Below are 19871 nucleotides of genomic sequence, written 5' to 3' on the forward strand. Positions count from 1 at the left end.
GGATAACCCTCTAAGAGTATTCCATAGATGAGGACTCCCCTCATAGTAAATATAATTAGTCTATTTGCCAAAAGATTAGTTGTTTAGTTGTTAGCATATAAACAAGGAGATTAGATCAGATTACCTGACTTCTTTCTTTCCCTGGGAATTCTCCCCTTCCTCAGCTGCTCTAATTCTTTTCTCGTTCTTCAGTCTCCCTGTTACCATGGTCTCCTTTTCTCCATTTTTCTTCCTTTTATTATTAACCAAATAATTACTGAGTACCAAAAATATTTTAGTACTGTTCTGTTTTCTAGGGGAGATCAGTGAAATGAAGGTCTTTTTTGTCATGAAGCGGGGAGATCAGTGAAATAAAGGTCTTTTTTGTCATGAAGCTTACTCTTTGTGGGGTAAGACAATATATAAATAAGTAAATAAAAGAATGTCAAATATTAATTAGTGCCTATAAAAATAATTGAAATTTTGTACTGTGATAGACAGTAACTGGGTAGCTGCCCTGTCTAAGATTGAGTGGTCAAGAAAGGCCCCATCTCAGGAGGTGTCTTTTAAGCCAAGACTTTTGTGTCAAGGAGTCAGCTGTATGAGGATCAGAAGAGCATTCCAAGTAATGCAAATGCAAGTAGATGGAAACATGCTTGATACTTTAAGAAGAGAAAAAGCCAGTGAGACTGAAAGTAAGGGATAATGTGAAATGAAATCAGTGAGTGTAAAATGAAATTGGAGAAAAGATGGGCAGGTGCTTTTATCTCTCTCAATATTATTGGCTGTAGTAATACAGTATTTGACGCCTGTACTTAGGAATCAGTAGAATTCATTTGAAGGAATGTTATGGTAGTACCCACAAACAAGCGGGGTTTTTTTTGTCTGTTTCTTTCTCACCTATAAGCCAATGCATTATTAAATAAACTACTTGGGTAGAAAATGTGTCAGGAGAATTTTTCAACATTGGTAGCAATTGCTTTTTAACTAATTGGTTTCTTTTTTTCTTATACAAGCTAATTTGTTGAATTTGATTACCTCTCCCACCTCTCTCTACAGATAAATATCATCTTGTTTTGTTTCAGTTTCAGGTTTCTTGTCGTATGGATCACTGATTGAATAATAGATGGCTTTACCTCGTCTCACAGGAGCCTTGCGCTCCTTTTCAAATGTCACCAAGCAAGATAATTATAATGAAGAAGTGACTGACTTACAGGTAAACTTTTTAGATGAAAACCATTATAAACATAAGATACGGGCAAATATTTGGCATTCTTTTTTTTTTAAAGATTTATTTATTTTATTGATTGATTGATTGATTGCTAAGTTGGGTCTTCGTTTCTGTGCGAGGGCTTTCTCTAGTTGCGGCAATTGGGGGCCACTCTTCATCGCGGCGCGCGGGCCTCTCACCATTGTGGCCTCTCTTGTTGCGGAGCACAGGCTCCAGATGCGCAGGCTCAGTAGTTGTGGCTCACGGGCCTAGCCGCTCCACGGCATGTGGGATCTTCCCAGACCAGGGCTCGAACCCCTGCCCCCTGCATTAGCAGGCAGATTCTCAACCACTGCGCCACCAGGGAAGCCCTGGCATTCTTTTTCTCAATTCTGTGTGCTTTTTTTTGGTTTGTTTTTGGCTGCATTGGGTCTTTGTTTTGGCACGCGGGCTTCTCTCGTGGCGCGCAGGCTCAGTAGTTTGGTGCGAGGGCTCTCTAGTTGTGTTGCGCAGGCTTAGTTGCCCCGCAGCATGCGGGATCTTAGTTCCCCGACCAGGGATCTAACCCGCGTCTCCTGCATTGGAAGGCTGATTCTTAACCACTGGACCACCAGCGAAGTCCTTGTGTGCATTTTTAAAAATGGCAAATTTTATCTTTTTTGGTGTTATACCAAGAAGGGGAATGGGCATATTGATGTTTGCTATGGGAATACTTATCTTAAGCACTTATAAGTGTATTGTCAAAGAGGACAAACAGAACTATGATATTGAATCCTTTGTTAACTTTTCTGTTCCTAAGATACCTGCCTCAATTAATTTTGTAATTTAATCCAGTAATTTACCTCTAGATCATCTGAGTAAGTTTTCAGATCTCTGGTCAAATTCTTATCAAATGTGAATATTAATCTCTTAAACTCTGTAGCTGGTCTCATAATTCACTTCTGTCTTGTTCTTATAATTGGTTGTGGATGTAATAGGCCTAAAGGTCCATGAACTGTGCATATGAAGGAATGAGCCATTTAATATAGTATATGAAGGAACTGGCCCTATGCTGTTTTTTAAAAAACAGCAGTCACTTTTCTGACTCCTTATTTGACTCTTGTAGAATATTAACATTGTTTCCTAGTAGATTGGAATTTTATTGCTTAAAGCCCTTATGCAGTTTTACAATTAATAGCTTCACTGAAAGATTGATACTAGGAAAAAAAGGATTTGTAACAGTCTTTAGGTAGATTTTTCCTCTAATGATGATACAGAATTTTGCTACAGGCAAAACAGTTAACCTTCTTTATGATGGGAGCTATTTTGCATTTTCATAGCAATTAAAATAAGGATATATTCTATACAGTTAATTAATATTGCTATCTTAAACTTGAATTATTTCCTCTCATCGCCTAACCAAGGCCCTTTACAAGTTATTTTATATAAGAGATGCAACAGGAGATTTTAAAATTTTAAAGTTATAAGGACTACATGCTCATCCCGTGTCATTTAATTTTTTCTTGTAGGCTTTTAAACACTTTTTCCCCCTCTGAGGAAAGAAAGTGGCAGATATAATGAGCCTCATTTTAATGTAATTTTTTATCTTGGGAAATATCCAACATGTACAAAAGAGACAGAAAAGTAACATGAAACTTTGTGTACCTATGACCCATTATAACAGCTTAATTCAATTTAGGGCCAGTCTAATTTCATCTCTACATTTGCCTGTTTTCCTCCCCCTAAACCCAGATTAATTAGCTCGATATCAGTTTAGAAAACTGAGGCAGGGAAGTAATAGTGAATTATGAAAGTAATAGGAATATTGTCAATAGAACCAAGAGGAAAATTACAGTTTTCTGTCAGACCCGCTACTTTTCATTTGGTCACAAGACGTCATGAAGTTTAATCCATGGATCAAGTCCAATGATATGAAGTAAAATTTTTATTGCTTTCTGTGTCAGTTCTTGAGAATGGAAAGATTTATAGTCTCAAGGAAAGTGTGTGTATAGATAAGAATCTCCTGGATGCCTAACTTGTTCTAGGATCAGACTTAGGAAAGCAATACTGATTTGAATATATTGAACCTGTCATAGGAGTCTTATTTTCTTTAAATGCCTTTCATCAAAAAGCGTGACATAAAGTTCTTATATACAGTATGGTTTAAGCTATGTTAAAAACGAGCAGGAAAATGGAAAAGAGGTATGTGGGGTGTTACCGATTGTTATCTGGATGTTGGACTTTTTGCTTTTTACTTTGCCGTATGGAAATTATTTCATAATGAGTATTCATGGTGATTAAACTGTAAAAAAAAGAAGCTTTTTTAAAACATATCTTTAAACAAATGAGATTCTTTTAAATCACATTTAAATAAAGCTCCTTCTGGGAGCTGTAAATTTGGATGTGAGTAGATACAATTTTGAATTCTTGTGGGTAGTGCCAAGTTGTATAATGTAATGCAAAATATATGTAATAAATGATAGATTTGAGAAAACCTTTAATCAGTATGTTTCTGTATTATTCTGTCTGTTTCAGTTGAAGCGGTCTAAACTTCATGAACAAATTGTAGGTTTGGACCTGACATGGATGAAGATTGTAAAATTTTTGAATGAAAAGCTGGAGAAGAGTGAAATGCAAAGTGTAAATGAAGACTTAAAAGATATATTGCAGGCTGCAAAACAAATAGGTATAGTTTTGTTATTTTTTTTTAAACCACTAAAGTTCAAAAATAGATTCCTTTTAAACTATATACTATAGAGTGAAAGGTTAAAATTTCCAGGGAAGTATTCATAATTATGAGACAGTCTTATCTATCAAGGAGCTTAGGATTCAGGGAGGCAGAAGTAAACTAGTAATTATAATACAGTCAACTTGAGGGATTTATAGGAATTTAGAGTTTAAACCACTGTCTTTATTGAAATAAGGATTAGGGTAAATTAAAAATTTTATGTAGTTGGAAGGAACCTTAAGATGCCCACCTAACACACAGTGAGGGCCAGTACTGAAGCTGAACTTTTCTTCAGTTCCTGATGCACACTAATATTTACATCATTTGATTACATTTGAAGGAGATTGTAGTTAGAGATTGTAACACTCTGGGCTTAACACAGGTTACTTTCCCAAGATTGAAGACAGAGTAAAACAAATCAAGTGACTCTTTGGTAAAACATCTGAGTTTGTTCATGGAAATTCATTGTCCCGTTCCAGACTCCGATAATTAAAAAGCATAGTTAACACTACTGTAGTTCTAACTGCAAATTCAGGTTTCTACCTATGAAAAGTTCAGACTGATAACTTTGGCTCTGTATGATCTGGCCTTCACCTTTCTCTCTGACCTTGAGTCATCCTTGTTTTCACTAACTGTGCTTCAGACACATGGCCTTTTCTTACTTCTGCAAACTCACCAGGTTGGTGCCTATTTGGGGATTGTTGTACATGCTGTTTCCTGTGCTGAGAATGTTCTTCTGTCCTAATATTAGAGTGGGTAGATCCTTTCTTGTTATTCTGAGCTCACCTAAAAATTATTTCCTTAATGAGGCCTTCGCTGATCATCTAATCTCAAGTGTTTACCTAGTCATTCTTTATCTTGTAACCCTCGGTGGTAACATTTTCTCCATAACATTTATTATCTGATATTTTGCTTGTTTGTTTATTGCCTGTGTTTTGCTACTAGGATGTAAGTTTCATGAGAATAGAATCTTATTTTTCTTGTTCAACACACTCCATCCCAGTGCTTAGAATAGTGCTTGGTATATTTTAGGGTCTTAATAAAATTTCACTTGATAAATAAATGAAAAAGTTTTCTCAGGTGATTTCTTAGTAGAAGGAAAATTTAGATCCTAACTTCACCATATGCTGGTTGGCAGTTTTCTTCCCTTCACCAACTTTGGAAGGTGTTTCTATTATATCTTGTATACTTGAAGACTTTTTATTTATGATCATCAAATCTTTGAATTTATTATTCAAATATTTTGACTTTGATGTATTATTTAATTATCATTGGTTTGTAGTATAGTATAATATTGAATTTAATGCCCTCATAATTTAAGTTGTGAAAGTACAAAATGAATGTCATGTATGTTTTTGCAGTTAGATGATCTTTTGAAGTTCAAGGGCTTTGGTAAGAATTGAGATTACTTACTAAGCCTAGGGAAAATAGAGCACACTGATGTGATTTGTGACAGCATTTGACATAGACTCAGACTTTATGTTTTAAGAATATTGAGGCAGTTAGGTTCATTAGAAAATAGTAGCAAAAATGCAAAGTCTCCAATCTACCTAGATTACCTTGAGTAGGATCTTAACCCTTCTGGGCTTCACTGTCTTCATTTCTAAGATGTTAGAATTATTTGTCGGGGGGGTGTTCTGACTTAAGTAGTTTTCAAAAACTGTAATATCCTTCCTTTAATTTTATTATGAAAATACCTCAGAATACTTAGCAAAAACAGTATAAAATATTGAGCTTATTCAGTACCATGACTAAATTTTTCTTTATTAAATGATGTGGAAATTAAGGTTATTAAAAAATAAGTTATTCTTTAGACTACTTTCCCCAAATATCTCTGAAAAGTCTAAACTTCTTGTTTTAAATAGCCGATCATTAAACATAATTCTAGGAGTTTTGCCTTTTAGCAAAGCATCTGATTCATACTCAGGAGCTAATCTATTGACTGATGTGTTTAAGGAATTGATTATTTTGAGATGTCATGTCTCAAAAGAATATTTTCATGACAGATAAAATCTTAGGGTTGTATTTAGGAAAATGCTCTGTTATATATACTTTTTAATGGTGTGTTTAAGTTGAAAAACTATTAGTGAAACTAGTAGTTGACTAGTAGTCATCCACTCTGTTTGAATGAAAATACTGCTGATACTGGAAATGTAATTAAAACTAGCAGCATTGAAATGATTAGTCTTATGGAAAACATGTCTTTGTGTCTCCTCTTATATCATCCTTTTAGCACAGGTAATTTTGGTGTAATTGTGTTAAAAACGTGGAGCAAGAGAATAAAGTAAAAAGAACAATCACTTATATTTCAGTTGAGCATAGTAGTATGAGGTACATGTGTATTGACCAGTCAGAGTAATAGGTATTTTAAGCTGGAGGGGACATCAGGGAGCATCTTGTCCAATCCCTTCACGTTGTATGTGAAGAAACAGGGTCCTTGAAGGTTAAGTGAACCCCGTGGTTGATTTGTGGCACAGGTAGGCCTAGACCAAAATTCTGAAATGGAAACATGATGGAAATCCTAAATTCTTTCCTTTCCTTGTAGTTAGAGATCATGTTCTCTCAAAGTCTACTTTTCAGCTATTCTCAAATTGACTCCCTCTGCATATTTGCCCTAGTTTAGGCTTTTACCCTAGCATGTCTGAACTACTGCAGTAGCTTATTGCCTCACCCTTCCTTTCTTATTCAACTTCTTCACAGTCACTAGACTTATCTTTTTTTTTTTTTTTTAGACTGATTGTTATAAGAAGCAAAGCTCATTTTTATTCCCAGCTTGCTCTTTAGACCAAATTCCTTAGAATGGGAAAGGAAAAGTTCCTTTATGAATTGAAATAATTTACCTTTTCATCTCCTTGCCATTCTGTCACATGCAACCTTTGTTCCTAACATATATAATGTTTACTATCTTACTTTCCTAAGCAGTCTCTCTGTCATTGTGTGTTAGCATAACTTTCCCCATTGTGATCATCTGGTAAAATGCTTCTCATCTCTGAAGAAATGGCTTAGGCTTCATCCATGTCCTTTGTTATTCCTTTCCAGTGTTAGTAGATAGTGTTCCATTAGAATGGCATCTATTCTATATTTTTTAGAGTACTTTCTCATTATTTGATATTTACCTCTGTCCTCTCCCTCATGGACTGTGAATGCCTTGATGATACAGGGATTCTAGGAATCAGAGTGTCTTCGTACTCCAGTGCCTAATGTGGTGCAAGGGATACACAGATGTTCAATAAGTAAATGAAGTATTGAGAATCCAACTAATAGTCAACCATGGTCTCTACTACCTCTGATGCTGACAATGTCTTACAAGTGGTAGCTTTTTAAAAATTTTTGTAATTTTAAAGTACTTTTTCCTCTCAGATTTATATTTGATATATCCTTGTACCTTTTTACGATTTCATTCTCCCCACAAAGAGTATTTTAATAATAAAACTTAGCTTGAGGGAGAAAATACTATAAATTATTTAAAAATAGTATTCTTGGCACTTAATCTTAGTTTATTTAATTACTCATTGTAGATATAGCTATCTCCTCCATGGATTTTGAAGGATAAGCATAGTCGTATTAACCTATATTCTGCTCGTAATGAAACTTTGTCAATATATTTTATGTGCTCTAAGTAAAAACATTTTTGAAAATAAAGAGGTCAAGATTGAGAATGACATTCAGTAAAATGCATTATGTATTAGGCATGTATTTCTGTTATTTAGAGTTTTAAATGATCATTTTAGGAGGCTAAGATTTTCACAGAGTACACAGAAAGTAGGATGGGGGTCAAGAATGGTGGAAAGATCAGTAGAAAGACCCAGCAGTTCCCTAATCAGCTTTGTAAGTGAATCTCTCTCCTAAGGCCAAACAGAATGATCTAGTAATTTTACTCTGAATCCTGAATACAAATCAGGACTCAGCCAGAACTGAACTAGTTTTGTTTTTTTTCAGTGTTCAAGTTATTTTGCCACACACAGACACGTTTGTTTTGCCTTCTTTAATTTATAACCCCTGCTTTATTTGGATTTTGGTGTTTTTATGCATTTTACTTTTAATAACTTTATCTTTGAGAAAAGCATGAACCAAAAGGTAGGACAGGAGTAACTTACAAAGTGTGGTTTAGGGAATTTGGGAATTCATTATGTTTTTTGAGTTGTCAAGGAAATAAGATTTTACTATAAAAAAGTGAGGAATCAAAACTGAGAGTGGAAAGCAGTTTATAAAGTAATGACTGGAAAAAGGAAGTATAAGAAGGTATTAGCAGGATCTGGCAATTCTGTCTATGGAAGCAAGGGTAGGCATTTAGAATAATAAAGGCCTGTTGTGTATGGGATATGGCAGGAGGTTTTGCAGAAGTATTTGTGAAAAATAGCTATCTTGAAAATTGTGGATTCCAAAAAAGTTGAGTTCTACTTCTCATAGATTGGCAGACAAGGTAATTTGGAACAACTCTTCTGCTGAGAATAACTAGAAAAACTATAAAACATAAAATTTGTTTGACTGCATCAGCATACTACCAAAGCATTGAAGAATTATGGGGCCAAGATCTAGAAGCAGAAATAAACCCCGAAAGCATGACCCTGGTTTGGGCCACTTTTTCCTAAAGGTGACTGTCCATTCTGGAAGAGGAGGCCAGATGGAGAAGAAGAAGATGAGACAATGAGCAAAGCTTTTGACAGATTCAAAGGACCAAGATGACAAAAATGACTAAAATGGACAAAAGAGGAAATAGAAAATATGAATATATGACTATTAAAGAAATTGAATCTGTAATTAAAAACCTTCAGACAAAGAAATCTATGTGCCTTTTTGGCTTTACTGGGCAAGGTCATTTAATGTCATTTAAAAAGGAGGGTATTGTTGATTAAAGGAGGTTACAGGCACATAATAATCAAATGTAATATACTATCCTTGATTTAATCCTGAACCAGAAAAAAGTATAAAGATATATTTGGGGCCATTGTAGAAATTTGAATATGTGTTGGGTATCATTAGGTAATATTAGGTAAGATCTTAGGTGAGATAGGTGGTGTGGCTATGTAAGATATCCTAAATCTCAGTGTCATGAAGACTGCAACATACTGTCAAATGGATCAGTTAAAGAAATACACGTGAGAGAGAGGGTGCAAGTGCATGTGAGTGCACAAAATGTTGATTATTAAATTATTAAATGGGAAAAATAGTGTGATTCATGTAAAGGAATAAAGGTTTAAAAGTCATATGATTATTTAGTAGATGAAGAAAAAGCATTTTATGAATATCTAAAATCCAATTGCGATTTAAAAAAATACTTAGCTAACTAGGAATGGAAAGGAACTTCCGTAATTTGCTAACGGGTATCTATAAAAAACCCTAGATCAAACGTTATATTTAATGTTACAGTGTTGAAAAATATTCTCTTTTGAGATAGCGAATTAGAGAAGAATGCCTATCATCATTTCTGTTTCTCACTGTACTAAAGGTCCTTGCTAATGTAATAAAGCAAGAAAAAGAAAGAAAGAGTATAAAGATTGAAAAAAACTGCCATTAGTCATATGACTGTGTTGTTAGAAAATGAATTTAGCAAGGTCAGTATAAAAATCAATTTTATTTCTACTTACGAGCAGCAAATTTTCAAAAATGCCATTTTCAAAAGTATTAAAAATCATCAGATACCTAGAAGTAAATTTAACAAAAGATGAGCGGGGTTTCCTCTTGGAAAACTAAAATATTATAGAGAGAAATTAAAGATGCCCTAAATAAATGGAGGGATATACAAAGGATTGAAACACTCACTACTATAAAGATATCATTTTTACCCGAATTGATCTACAGATTCAATGTGATCCCAGTCAAAATCTCAGCAGGTTTGTGTTTGTGGGTATGTGTTTGAATGTAGAAATTGACAAGATAATCTGAAAGTTACATGGAAATTCAAAGGTGAAGGACAGCCAAGTCAACCTTGAGAAACAAAGAGGGAGAGCTTACTCTCTGGATATTGACTTATTATAAAGATCAGTAATTTAGACAGTGAAGTATTGATCCAAGGATAGACGAATAAACCAGATGGAAGAGAGTCCAAAAACTGGCCCACAGATATTAAGGATACTTGATTTATCATGAAGGACTTCAAGTAGTGAGACATGGCTGAATGTCTCACTACTTGAAGTCCTTTTGGGGGAATAAATTTCAGTTATTTTACCTTTCTATATCTGTGTTTCTCTGTTAAATGAGGAGAATGCTTGTAAGGTTCATGTGACAACTTTAGATGATATACTTGTTAGAAAAAAAGTACATTAACAGGCAGCAGACACAAATATGTAAGAGGGAAAAAATGAGAGTATGGGATAGTTATGTTTAAGTTGAATCATTTTTGTACTTTTTTATATATAATGCTGTCCTAGGAAAGTTGCTGGTACAAGTATTTTACATATTTCTAAAATAAATTGTCATAACAATCAGTTAGCTAATCTCTATTCAAATATAAAATGTTTATAGCCACTTGCCTGCCTTGCTGGTTTCTTTTTTTTTTTTTTAACACAACTATTTTTTTTTTAATCACTCATCAATTTTATACACATCAGTGTATACATGTCAATCCCAATCGCCCAATTCAGCACACCACCATCCCCACCCCACTGCGGTTTTCCCCCTTTGGTGTCCATACATTTGTTCTCTACATCTGTGTCTCAACTTCTGCCCTGCAAACTGGTTCATCTGTACCATTTTTCTAGGTTCCACATACATGCGTTAATATACGATATTTGTTTTTCTCTTTCTGACTTACTTCACTCTGTATGACAGTCTCTAGATCCATCCACGTCTCAACAAATGACTCAATTTTGTTCCTTTTTATGGCTGAGTAATATTCCATTGTATATATGTACCACAACTTCTTTATCCATTCGTCTGTCAATGGGCATTTAGGTTGCTTCCATGACCTGGCTATTGTAAATAGTGCTGCAATGAACATTGGGGTGCATGTGTCTTTTTGAATTACGGTTTTCTCTGGGTATATGCCCAGTAGTGGGATTGCTGGATCATATGGTAATTCTATTTTTAGTTTTTTTAAGGAACCTCCATATTGTTCTCCATACTGGCTGTATCAATTTACATTCCCACCAACAGTGCAAGAGGGTTCCCTTTTCTCCAGACCCTCTCCAGCATTTGTTGTTTGTAGATTTTCTGATGATGCCCATTCTAACTGGTGTGAGGTGATACCTCATTGTAGTTTTGATTTGCATTTCTCTAATAATTAGTGATGTTGAGCAGCTTTTCATGTGCTTCTTGGCTATCTGTATGTCTTCTTTGGAGAAATGTCTATTTAGGTCTTCTGCCCATTTTTGGATTGGATTGTTTGTTTCTTTAATATTGAGCTGAATGAGCTGTTTATATATTTTGGACATTAATCCTTTGTCCGTTGATTCGTTTGCAAATATTTTCTCCCATTCTGAGGGTTGTCTTTTCGTCTTGTTTATGGTTTCCTTTGCTGTGCAAAAGCTTTGAAGTTTCATTAGGTCCCATTTGTTTGTTTTTTTGTTTTTATTTCCATTACTCTAGGAGGTGGATCAAAAAAGATCTTGCTGTGATTTATGTCAAAGAGTGTTCTTCCTATGTTTTCCTCTAAGAGTTTATAGTGTCTAGTCTTACATTTAGGTCTCTAATCCATTTTGAGTTTATTTTTGTATATGGTGTTAGGGAGTATTCTAATTTGATTCTTTTACTTGTAGCTTTCCAGTTTTCCCAGCACCACTTATTGAAGGGACTGTCTTTTCTCCATTGTATATCTTTGCCTCCTTTGTCATAGATTAGTTGACCATAGGTGCCTGGGTTTATCTCTGGGCTTTCTATCTTGTTCCATTGATCTATGTTTCTGTTTTTGTGCCAGTACCATATTGTCTTGATTACTGTAGCTTTGTAATATAGTCTGAAGTCAGGGAGTCTGATTCCTCCAGCTCCGTTTTTTTCCCTCAAGACTGCTTTGGCTATTTGGGGTCTTTTGTGTCTCCATACAAATTTTAAGATGATTTGTTCTAGTTCCGCAAAAAATGCCATTGGTAATTTGATAGGGATTGCATTGAATTTGTAGATTGCTTTGGGTAGTATAGTCATTTTCACAATATTGATTCTTCCAATCCAAGAACATGGTATATCTCTCCATCTGCTGGTATCATCTTTAATTTCTTTCATCAGTGTCTTATAGTTTTCTGCATACAGGTCTTTTGTCTCCCTAGGTAGGTTTATTCCTAGGTATTTTATTCTTTTTGTTGCATTGGTAAATGGGAGTGTTTCCATAATTTCTCTTTCAGATTTTTCATCATTAGTGTATAGGTATGCAAGAGATTTCTGTGCATTAATTTTGTATCCTGCAACTTTATCAAATCATTGATTAGCTCTAGTAGTTTTCTGGTGGCATGTTTAGGATTCTATATGTATAGTATCATGTCATCTGCAAACAGTGATAGTTTTACTTCTTCTTTTCCAATTTGTATTCCTTTTATTTCTTTTTCGTCTCTGATTGCCGTGGCTAGGTCTTCCAAAACTATGTTGAATACGGTGAGAGTGGACATCCTTGTCTCATTCCTAATCTCAGAGGAAATGCTTTCAGTTTTTCACCGTTGAGAATGATGTTTGCTGTGGGTTTGTCATATATGGCCTTTATTATGTTGAGGTAGGTTCCCTCTATGCCCACTTTCTGGAGAGTTTTTATCATAAATGGGTGCTGAATTTTGTCAAAAGCTTTTTCTGCATCTATTGAGATGATCATATGGTTTTTATTCTTCAATTTGTTAATATGGTGTATCACGTTGATTGATTTGCGTATATTGAAGAATCCTTGCATCCCTGGGATAAATCCCACTTGATCGTGGTGTATGATCCTTTTAATGTGTTGTTGTATTCTGTTTGCTAGTATTTTGTTGAGGATTTTTGCATCTGTATTCACCAGTGATATTGGTCTGTAATTTTCTTTGTTTGTAGTATCTTTGTCTGGTTTTGGTATCAGGGTGATGGTGGCCTCATAGAATGAGTTTGGGAGTGTTCCTTCCTCTGCAATTTTTTGGAAGAGTTTGAGAAGGATGGGTGTTAGCTCTTCTCTAAATGTTTGATAGAATTCACCTGTGAAGCCATCTGGTCCTGGACTTTTGTTTGTTGGAAAATTTTTAATCACAGTTTCAATTTCATTACTTGTGATTGGTCTGTTCATATTTTCTGTTTCTTCCTGGTTCAGTCTTGGAAGGCTATACCTTTCTAAGAATTTGTCCATTTCTTCCAGGTTGTCCATTTTGTTGGCATAGAGTTGCTTCTAGTAGTCTCTTAGGATGCTTTGTATTTCTGTGGTGTCTGTTGTAACTTCTCCTTTTTCATTTCTAATTTTATTGATTTAAGTCCTCTCCCTCTTTTTCTTGATGAGTCTGGCTAATGGCTTATCAATTTTGTTTATCTTCTCAAAGAACCAGCTTTTAGTTTTATTGATCTTTGCTGTTGTTTTCTTTGTTTCTATTTCATTTATTTCCGCTCTGATCTTTATGATTTCTTTCCTTCTGCTAACTTTGGGTTTTGTTTGTTCTTCTTTCTCTCGTTCCTTCAGGTGTAAGGTTAGATTGTTTACTTGAGATTTTTCTTGTTTCTTTAGGTAGGCTTGTATAGCTATAAACTTCCCTCTTAGAACTGCTTTTGCTGCATCCCATAGGTTTTGGATCGTCGTGTTTTCATTGTCATTTGTCTCTAGGTATTTTTTGATTTCCTCTTTGATTTCTTCAGTGATCTCTTGGTTATTTAGTAACGTATTGTTTAGCCTCCATGTGTTTGTGCTTTTCACGTTTTTTTCCCTGTATTTCATTTCGAATCTCATAGTGTTGTGGTCAGAAAAGATGCTTGATATGATTTCAATTTTCTTAAATTTACTGAGGCTTGATTTGTGACCCAAGATGTGATCTATCCTGGAGAATGTTCCGTGCGCACTTGAGAAGAACGTGTAAACTGCTGTTTTGGGATGGAATGTCCTGTAAATATCAATTAAATCTGTCTGGTCTATTGTGTCATTTAAAGCTTCTGTTTCCTTATTTATTTTCATTTTGGATGATCTGTCCATTGGTGTAAGTGAGGTGTTAAAGTCCCCCACTATTATTGTGTTACTGTCAATTTCCTCTTTTATAGCTTTTCTTCCTTGCTGGAATTTTATAAAATGGAATGAGCTTAAGTTAATAATGTGATGCAGGGTTATAATATATTGATATTTACAGTTACAGATCAAATGTCAGGGGTAAAATGGACATTTAAAGTTTGGCCATAACATGAAAAAATAAATTTGTAAAATACGTTCTCCTACACATTGAAGAATTACTTAGTCAAGGAACTCATTTGTTGACAACTTCTTAATTGAATATTTAGCAATTAAGGATGTAAACAGTTGATGGATATTTTTATTCATTTTTCAATTAAAATTTCCTACTCATCCTTTTTAAAGAATTCCTCAACTATAAAGGTAGGCAACTAAAAAGTTATAATTTACAACCTTTTAATTCTTAATATTTTGCAATCAAAAGAAAAATATATAAGTAAATTGTGTGTTGAGGATGATTTGATTGTCATCACTCAACTCTAATTTTACAAATTTGTTTTATGTTACAGTAATCAGTTACTAATTATATCTTTACACTTTTACATTTCACATACATCTCATTTGCTCTCAATATAACTGTAAAGCAGGCAGGGCAATAATAATTTATTATTAATAAAAAGTATTCTAGTGACCTTTTAAGCACATCTCTTTAAATGTATTGCAGTTGCAGTGCTAGGTGCATAGAGCCAGTTTTCTGGGCTACAGCACCAGTGTTTTATGTATAGAAAATTAGATGTTCAAGTGGTAGGTAAGTAGACTAGCTTCCATAAAGGTTTGGAGATCTTAAGTTTCATTCAAACTTTAGTCAATTGATTATTTAGTGTATATTTTATTCTTTACTGAGACTTTATTTTGAGGACAAAACTAATTTCCTAAAATCCCTATTCCTCTCAGAAAGATTAGCACAGTCAGTGGTGTAATTGACCAAAGAGTTTCAGCCTAATAATCATTTAAAAGATTACTTGTTACTAAATTGTATTTAAAATGTAAAGGGAAATGGGTGGGGGGAAAGAGATTATTTGTGAACAAGATCATGGTTAATCTAACAAGTTCCATTTTTGGATATAATGTGTGAGAAAGCAAGAACACGGCTACTTATTCTAAATTTCTACTCTGGAAGTGTACCACGCACATTTTCCCAGCGCCCCCCCTCCCCCCTTTCAATGTGGTCAGTAATTCGTGTGCTGGTTCAGCCGGCTTGTGGAGAAGGGGAGCAGCAGAGAAGCGTTTAGGTTCCTGTAGATTTCTCTTTTGATTCCATTTTGTTGAGAGGAGGGTGGGGCCTGCCGGACCTTTGACAAGTCAGACATGTGATTGCATTCATTCCCTTCAGATCTTTTCTCTGTTTTACAGACACCCCTCACATATTTCAGTTAGCAAAAGACCGCTTGATGGGGGAGCTGTACTAGCAAATTGGGGGAGGGGGTTCGCCTTTGTCGCTGCCCTCCTTGGGCCCACAGTTCTCTGCTCCATCCTGAGCTGCCTTCTTATCGGGGGTCCTCTGACAGCCGCTCCCCTATGGTGATACGTCATCGCGTGCGGACGGCGCGCCGCAACCATGTCTCGGCTCCGGGCTGGAAGACGCGTGTGCGATCGCCATTATGCGGCGCCATCGAAGTCGTCACTTTGCCGTTAGTTTCAAAATGTGATCGTCTCTTTCTTTGTTGGAGAGCCAGCCATGGCAACAAATGCTGTTTGCTAATGCTTCTCAAAAACTGGAACTCCCAGACTCTCAAGTAGCACGCTACAGAGCTTCAGTTTTGAGAAACCCTTTTGTGGTGTGGACACGTGTCCGTTCTTAGCAGCCCAACTCAGAGATGGGGTGGAGTAGGTTGTGCAGAAGAATTAGTAGTTAGGCAAGGATATTAACATGTATGAACCACCCTTACCGAACTAGGCTTAAGAGTTTAAAGTATTTGTTATTTTTGAAATTTTGTAGATTACAAAAGAGCTCAAATTAAAAATTTGAATCCTTGAGAAAATTGGTTTTGATCTTTGTAGATGTTTTATGAATCTGCAGTTATTTTTTTTCTTTAAAAGTGAACTCATAACTCACTTTTTTTTTCTCACTTAATGTATTGTGGAGGTTATTTTACGGCAAGATATATGGATCCACTGTATTATGTTTAATGAATGTAATGTATGGCTGTAACATAATTTAACCAGTGACCTAATGATAGGTATTTAAGTTAATTCCACTTTTGGTAATAAATTTACTATTCTCAAATTTATTTATTTCCTACAGTGGTGATTATTTGTTTGTTTATTAAATGAGAATTAGAGATAAATCTACTTTCTAGAAGTGTAGTGTAGTAGAAAGAACTTTTTTTAGGAGTTAGAAGATTTCTTTGAATCTTGTTTAATAACTAAATAGCTGTTTGATCTCTCCCAAATTTAATTCTGAGTCTCTATTTTAGCATCTAAAAGATGGAGATAATTTTGTTAGGAAGAATTGAGATAATTTAATGTAAAAGTTTTTAGTAAGTTGTTTAAGGAAAATCCCAAGATGCAAAATGATACTCTCTTTACCAAAGAGTAACATTTACAATGTTAGATAAAGAACGAATTTGTAAATGTGAATTCCAGTTTCCGTCAGACTTCGGTAGTCCCAAACCTGTTGAATTATCTGTAGAGTTATCACAATCCCTAAGTTATCCAAAACCTAAGTTTTCCAAACCTCATATATAGACTGAATAAATAAAATATACACAAATCCTATTCAATTAATTAGTTCAAAAGCATTATTTAATTTCTAGAAGATTTTTGTCATGTATTCTCCTGAATACTAAAAGAATAATTATATGTCAGATCGTGTTTTATAAATTCTTTATAATCATAAAAGTAGACTTCATACTTAAAGAATTAAATAATGGACATACATTGTAAAATTGCTTATCTTCACTTACATAAACTTAGTCTTCTACACACATTTGTAAACATCAAATAAAATAAAACAATAAAAAGTAACAATAAAAAGTTACTCAGGCAATGTGGTATAATGTAGTAACACTAGTTTGCTGTCATTGAGGCCTGGATTCACTTCAATTCAACAGTTTAAATCTCTGCTGAGACACCAATTTTTGGCTAGGTAACAGTGAGGGAATACAGCAATGTACACAGTATTATCCTCTTTGAAAGAGGCAATTGAGCTGGATTCTGAAACATGGGTAGTATTTGAATAATCAGAGGCCTTGGGGAAGATTAAAATAAAGGCATAGGAAATAGGCATAGAATAGAACAGGACCTGGGTTTTGGATGTTAAGAAATTCTTGTTGGCTGGAGCAGGAAATGTATAATAGCCAGTAAAGCTGGAAAAAAAGAATGGGGTCAGTTCCTGGCATGACTTGAAAACAAAGTATAGGAGTTTGGGTTGAATTTCTGAGCTGTATCATAAGCTGCTCAAGATTTGTGATTAATGTGATTGGAGCCATGGTTTCAGGAAGATGAATTAATTATATTATTACTAACTTCACCAATACTACTTTAGGTAAGTCCCATTGACTTTTGGGGCCTTTTCAAGATTGAAGTTCCTTTTTTCTGCTCTTAGAATTTCTTTGAATTCTATGACACAGTTACAGGTTCTTCTTTTATTTGAGAGAATCAGATATGAGATATTAATGCCTTAAAGAAATTAGGGGATGCTCCTTTTTACTTCCTCTTACTTTAGTAAGAATTTACTTCTGGCCTCTTCTCAAGAGCAGAATTTAAAAGAAAATGTGTAATATGGCTGACTTTATTTTAAAAGATTCTTTTTATGTTCATCCTTGACCTTTCTACCCTTGTAGAAAAGGTATTAAATGTTTTTAAAACTTTATTTTTTATTGAAGTGTAGTTGATTTGCGTATTAAATATTTTTGAATGAAAACTATGTAAATTTATTTCTTGCCATCTCAGATGTATAGTACGTGGAAAGAAAGTTATGGATTTGTGAGGCTTCCTTCCAGCTCCAAAAGTCTATAATTCAGACTTTTTTTGCACCTTACTTATTTAACTAGCTCATCAAATCAGTTTTTAAAATTTGGTTTTAAATAAGATTTAGCTAATGCTTCAAATTGTTTTTAGAAAGAGGTAAGGGGTTGTTGTAGGTAATTACTTTGATATAACACTGATAATGGGTTATTTACCTAATACAATTCTTTGGGAATTTGGGAATGGACTTAAAGGGATTTTCCTGTTCCTGAATTGGTTATCTTTATCTATCTATAGCAGAATGTCAGTCTGTTTTCACTGTTGGATTTACTCAGAGGAAGATTTGTAGTAGTTCTTTGAAAATGGAATCTTCAACCATGATCCATTTGAGCTAATGCTGTTTCCTTTGTCTGAATAGTTGGAACGGATAATGGGAAAGAAGCAGTTGAAAGTGCGGCTGCATTTCTCTTCAAGACATTTCACTTGAAGGACTCTGTTGGTCACAAGGAGACAAAGGCTATCAAACAGATGTTTGGTCCCTTTCCCTCATCATCTGCCACTGCAGCTTGTAATGCTACTAATCGAATTACTTCTCATTTTTGTAAAGACAGTCTTACTGCTCTTATCCAGATGACAACAGATGAATATGGTGATAGAGTTTTATTTGGTAAAAATTTATCATTTTCATTTGACATGCATGATTTGGACCACTTTGACGAGCTGCCAATAAATGGTGAATCCCAGAAAACTATAAGTTTGGATTACAAGAAGTTTCTGACTGACCATTTTCAGGAGCATTCCACCCCGGACCTCAAGCCTGCGGAAAAAGCAAACGACTCCTTTTTGTGGTGTGAAGTTGAAAAGTACTTAAATGCAACTTTAAATGAAATGGCCAAAGCAACAAGAATAGAAGATCTTTGCTGTACTTTATATGATATGCTTGCTTCAGTTAAAAGTGGTGATGAACTTCAGGATGAGGTATAGTTGAAGTTATTGCAGTTTTATCTTAATGTGAATTATCTTAATGAAATAGCCTTTTAAAATATGGGTGGCTGGCAAAGAAAGTATTTCTTTAATATTGTGCTACAGTGGTCAAATGTGTAGCCAAATGGTTTTACATAGTAGGCATGCGTATCTTTCCACTACGTAGTTGTAGGAGGACTGTGGGTGTAATGAATAGCAGAAGAGTCTAGGGCAATAGTTAGGGTGTCCACAAGTCCTGGTTACTGGGACAGTTCTGGTTAAACCTGTTGTTACATTGTAATAATTAGTAGTGTCTCTTCTTCAAAAAGTATATAGGTTTGAATGACAAATTATATGGTTAATCTAGTAATAACTGTTTACATTTGTATAGCATTATATATTTCTATGAGTTCTTTGATGAAAATATAATAAACTTCAAAACATTAGAAATTTTATCTAAATACTGAATGACTTACTGATTTAGAAAAATATTTTTGACTAGTTTCTATGATTGAAAGAGTAAGCTTTGAAAAACAGACTGATCTAGAAGTAATTGGACTGTTTTATACTACTTGTTCAATAAAGAATTGTGTCTTTATAAGTTTTTTATATCACACAAAGGAAACATTATTTTTTTTTTTTTTTTTTTTTTTTTTTTTTTTAATGAGGATCTTGAATCAGATGCGTATGTTTGATTGATTGATTTTTGGCTGTGTTGGGTCTTCGTCTCTGTGCGAGGGCTTTCTCCAGCTGTGGCAAGCGGGGGCCACTCTTCATCGCGATGCGCGGGCCTCTCTCGTTGCGGAGCACAGGCTCCAGACGCGCAGGCTCAGCAGTTGTGGCTCACGGGCCCAGCCGCTCTGCGGCATGTGGGATCTTCCCAGGCCAGGGCTCGAACCCGTGTCCCCTGCATTAGCAGGCAGACTCTCAACCACTGCGCCACCAGGGAAGCCCCAGGAAACATTATTTTAATTCCTTTCTCTGCCACCATTTGGTTATGTTATTCAAAATGA

General features: G+C 34.9%; 1 protein-coding gene across 2 annotated transcripts in view; it reads left to right on the plus strand.

Annotated features, from left to right (window-relative positions):
• ASCC3 (activating signal cointegrator 1 complex subunit 3) overlaps positions 1–19871 on the plus strand; it is a 344670-nt gene that overhangs the window by 24426 nt on the left and 300373 nt on the right. The window contains exons 2-4 of one of the 2 annotated variants that reach the window (XM_057527763.1): positions 1065–1195; positions 3704–3854; positions 18314–18873. In XM_057527763.1, the coding sequence (XP_057383746.1) occupies positions 1106–1195; positions 3704–3854; positions 18314–18873 (801 nt within the window). In that variant the 5' untranslated portion in view covers positions 1065–1105. Of the gene's footprint in view, positions 1–1064; positions 1196–3703; positions 3855–18313; positions 18874–19871 lie in introns of those variants that run through there. The other variant, XM_057527764.1, reaches the window with a different exon arrangement.

This window comes from Balaenoptera acutorostrata, chromosome 14 (assembly GCF_949987535.1).
Source record: "Balaenoptera acutorostrata chromosome 14, mBalAcu1.1, whole genome shotgun sequence".
NCBI lineage: Eukaryota > Metazoa > Chordata > Mammalia > Artiodactyla > Balaenopteridae > Balaenoptera > Balaenoptera acutorostrata.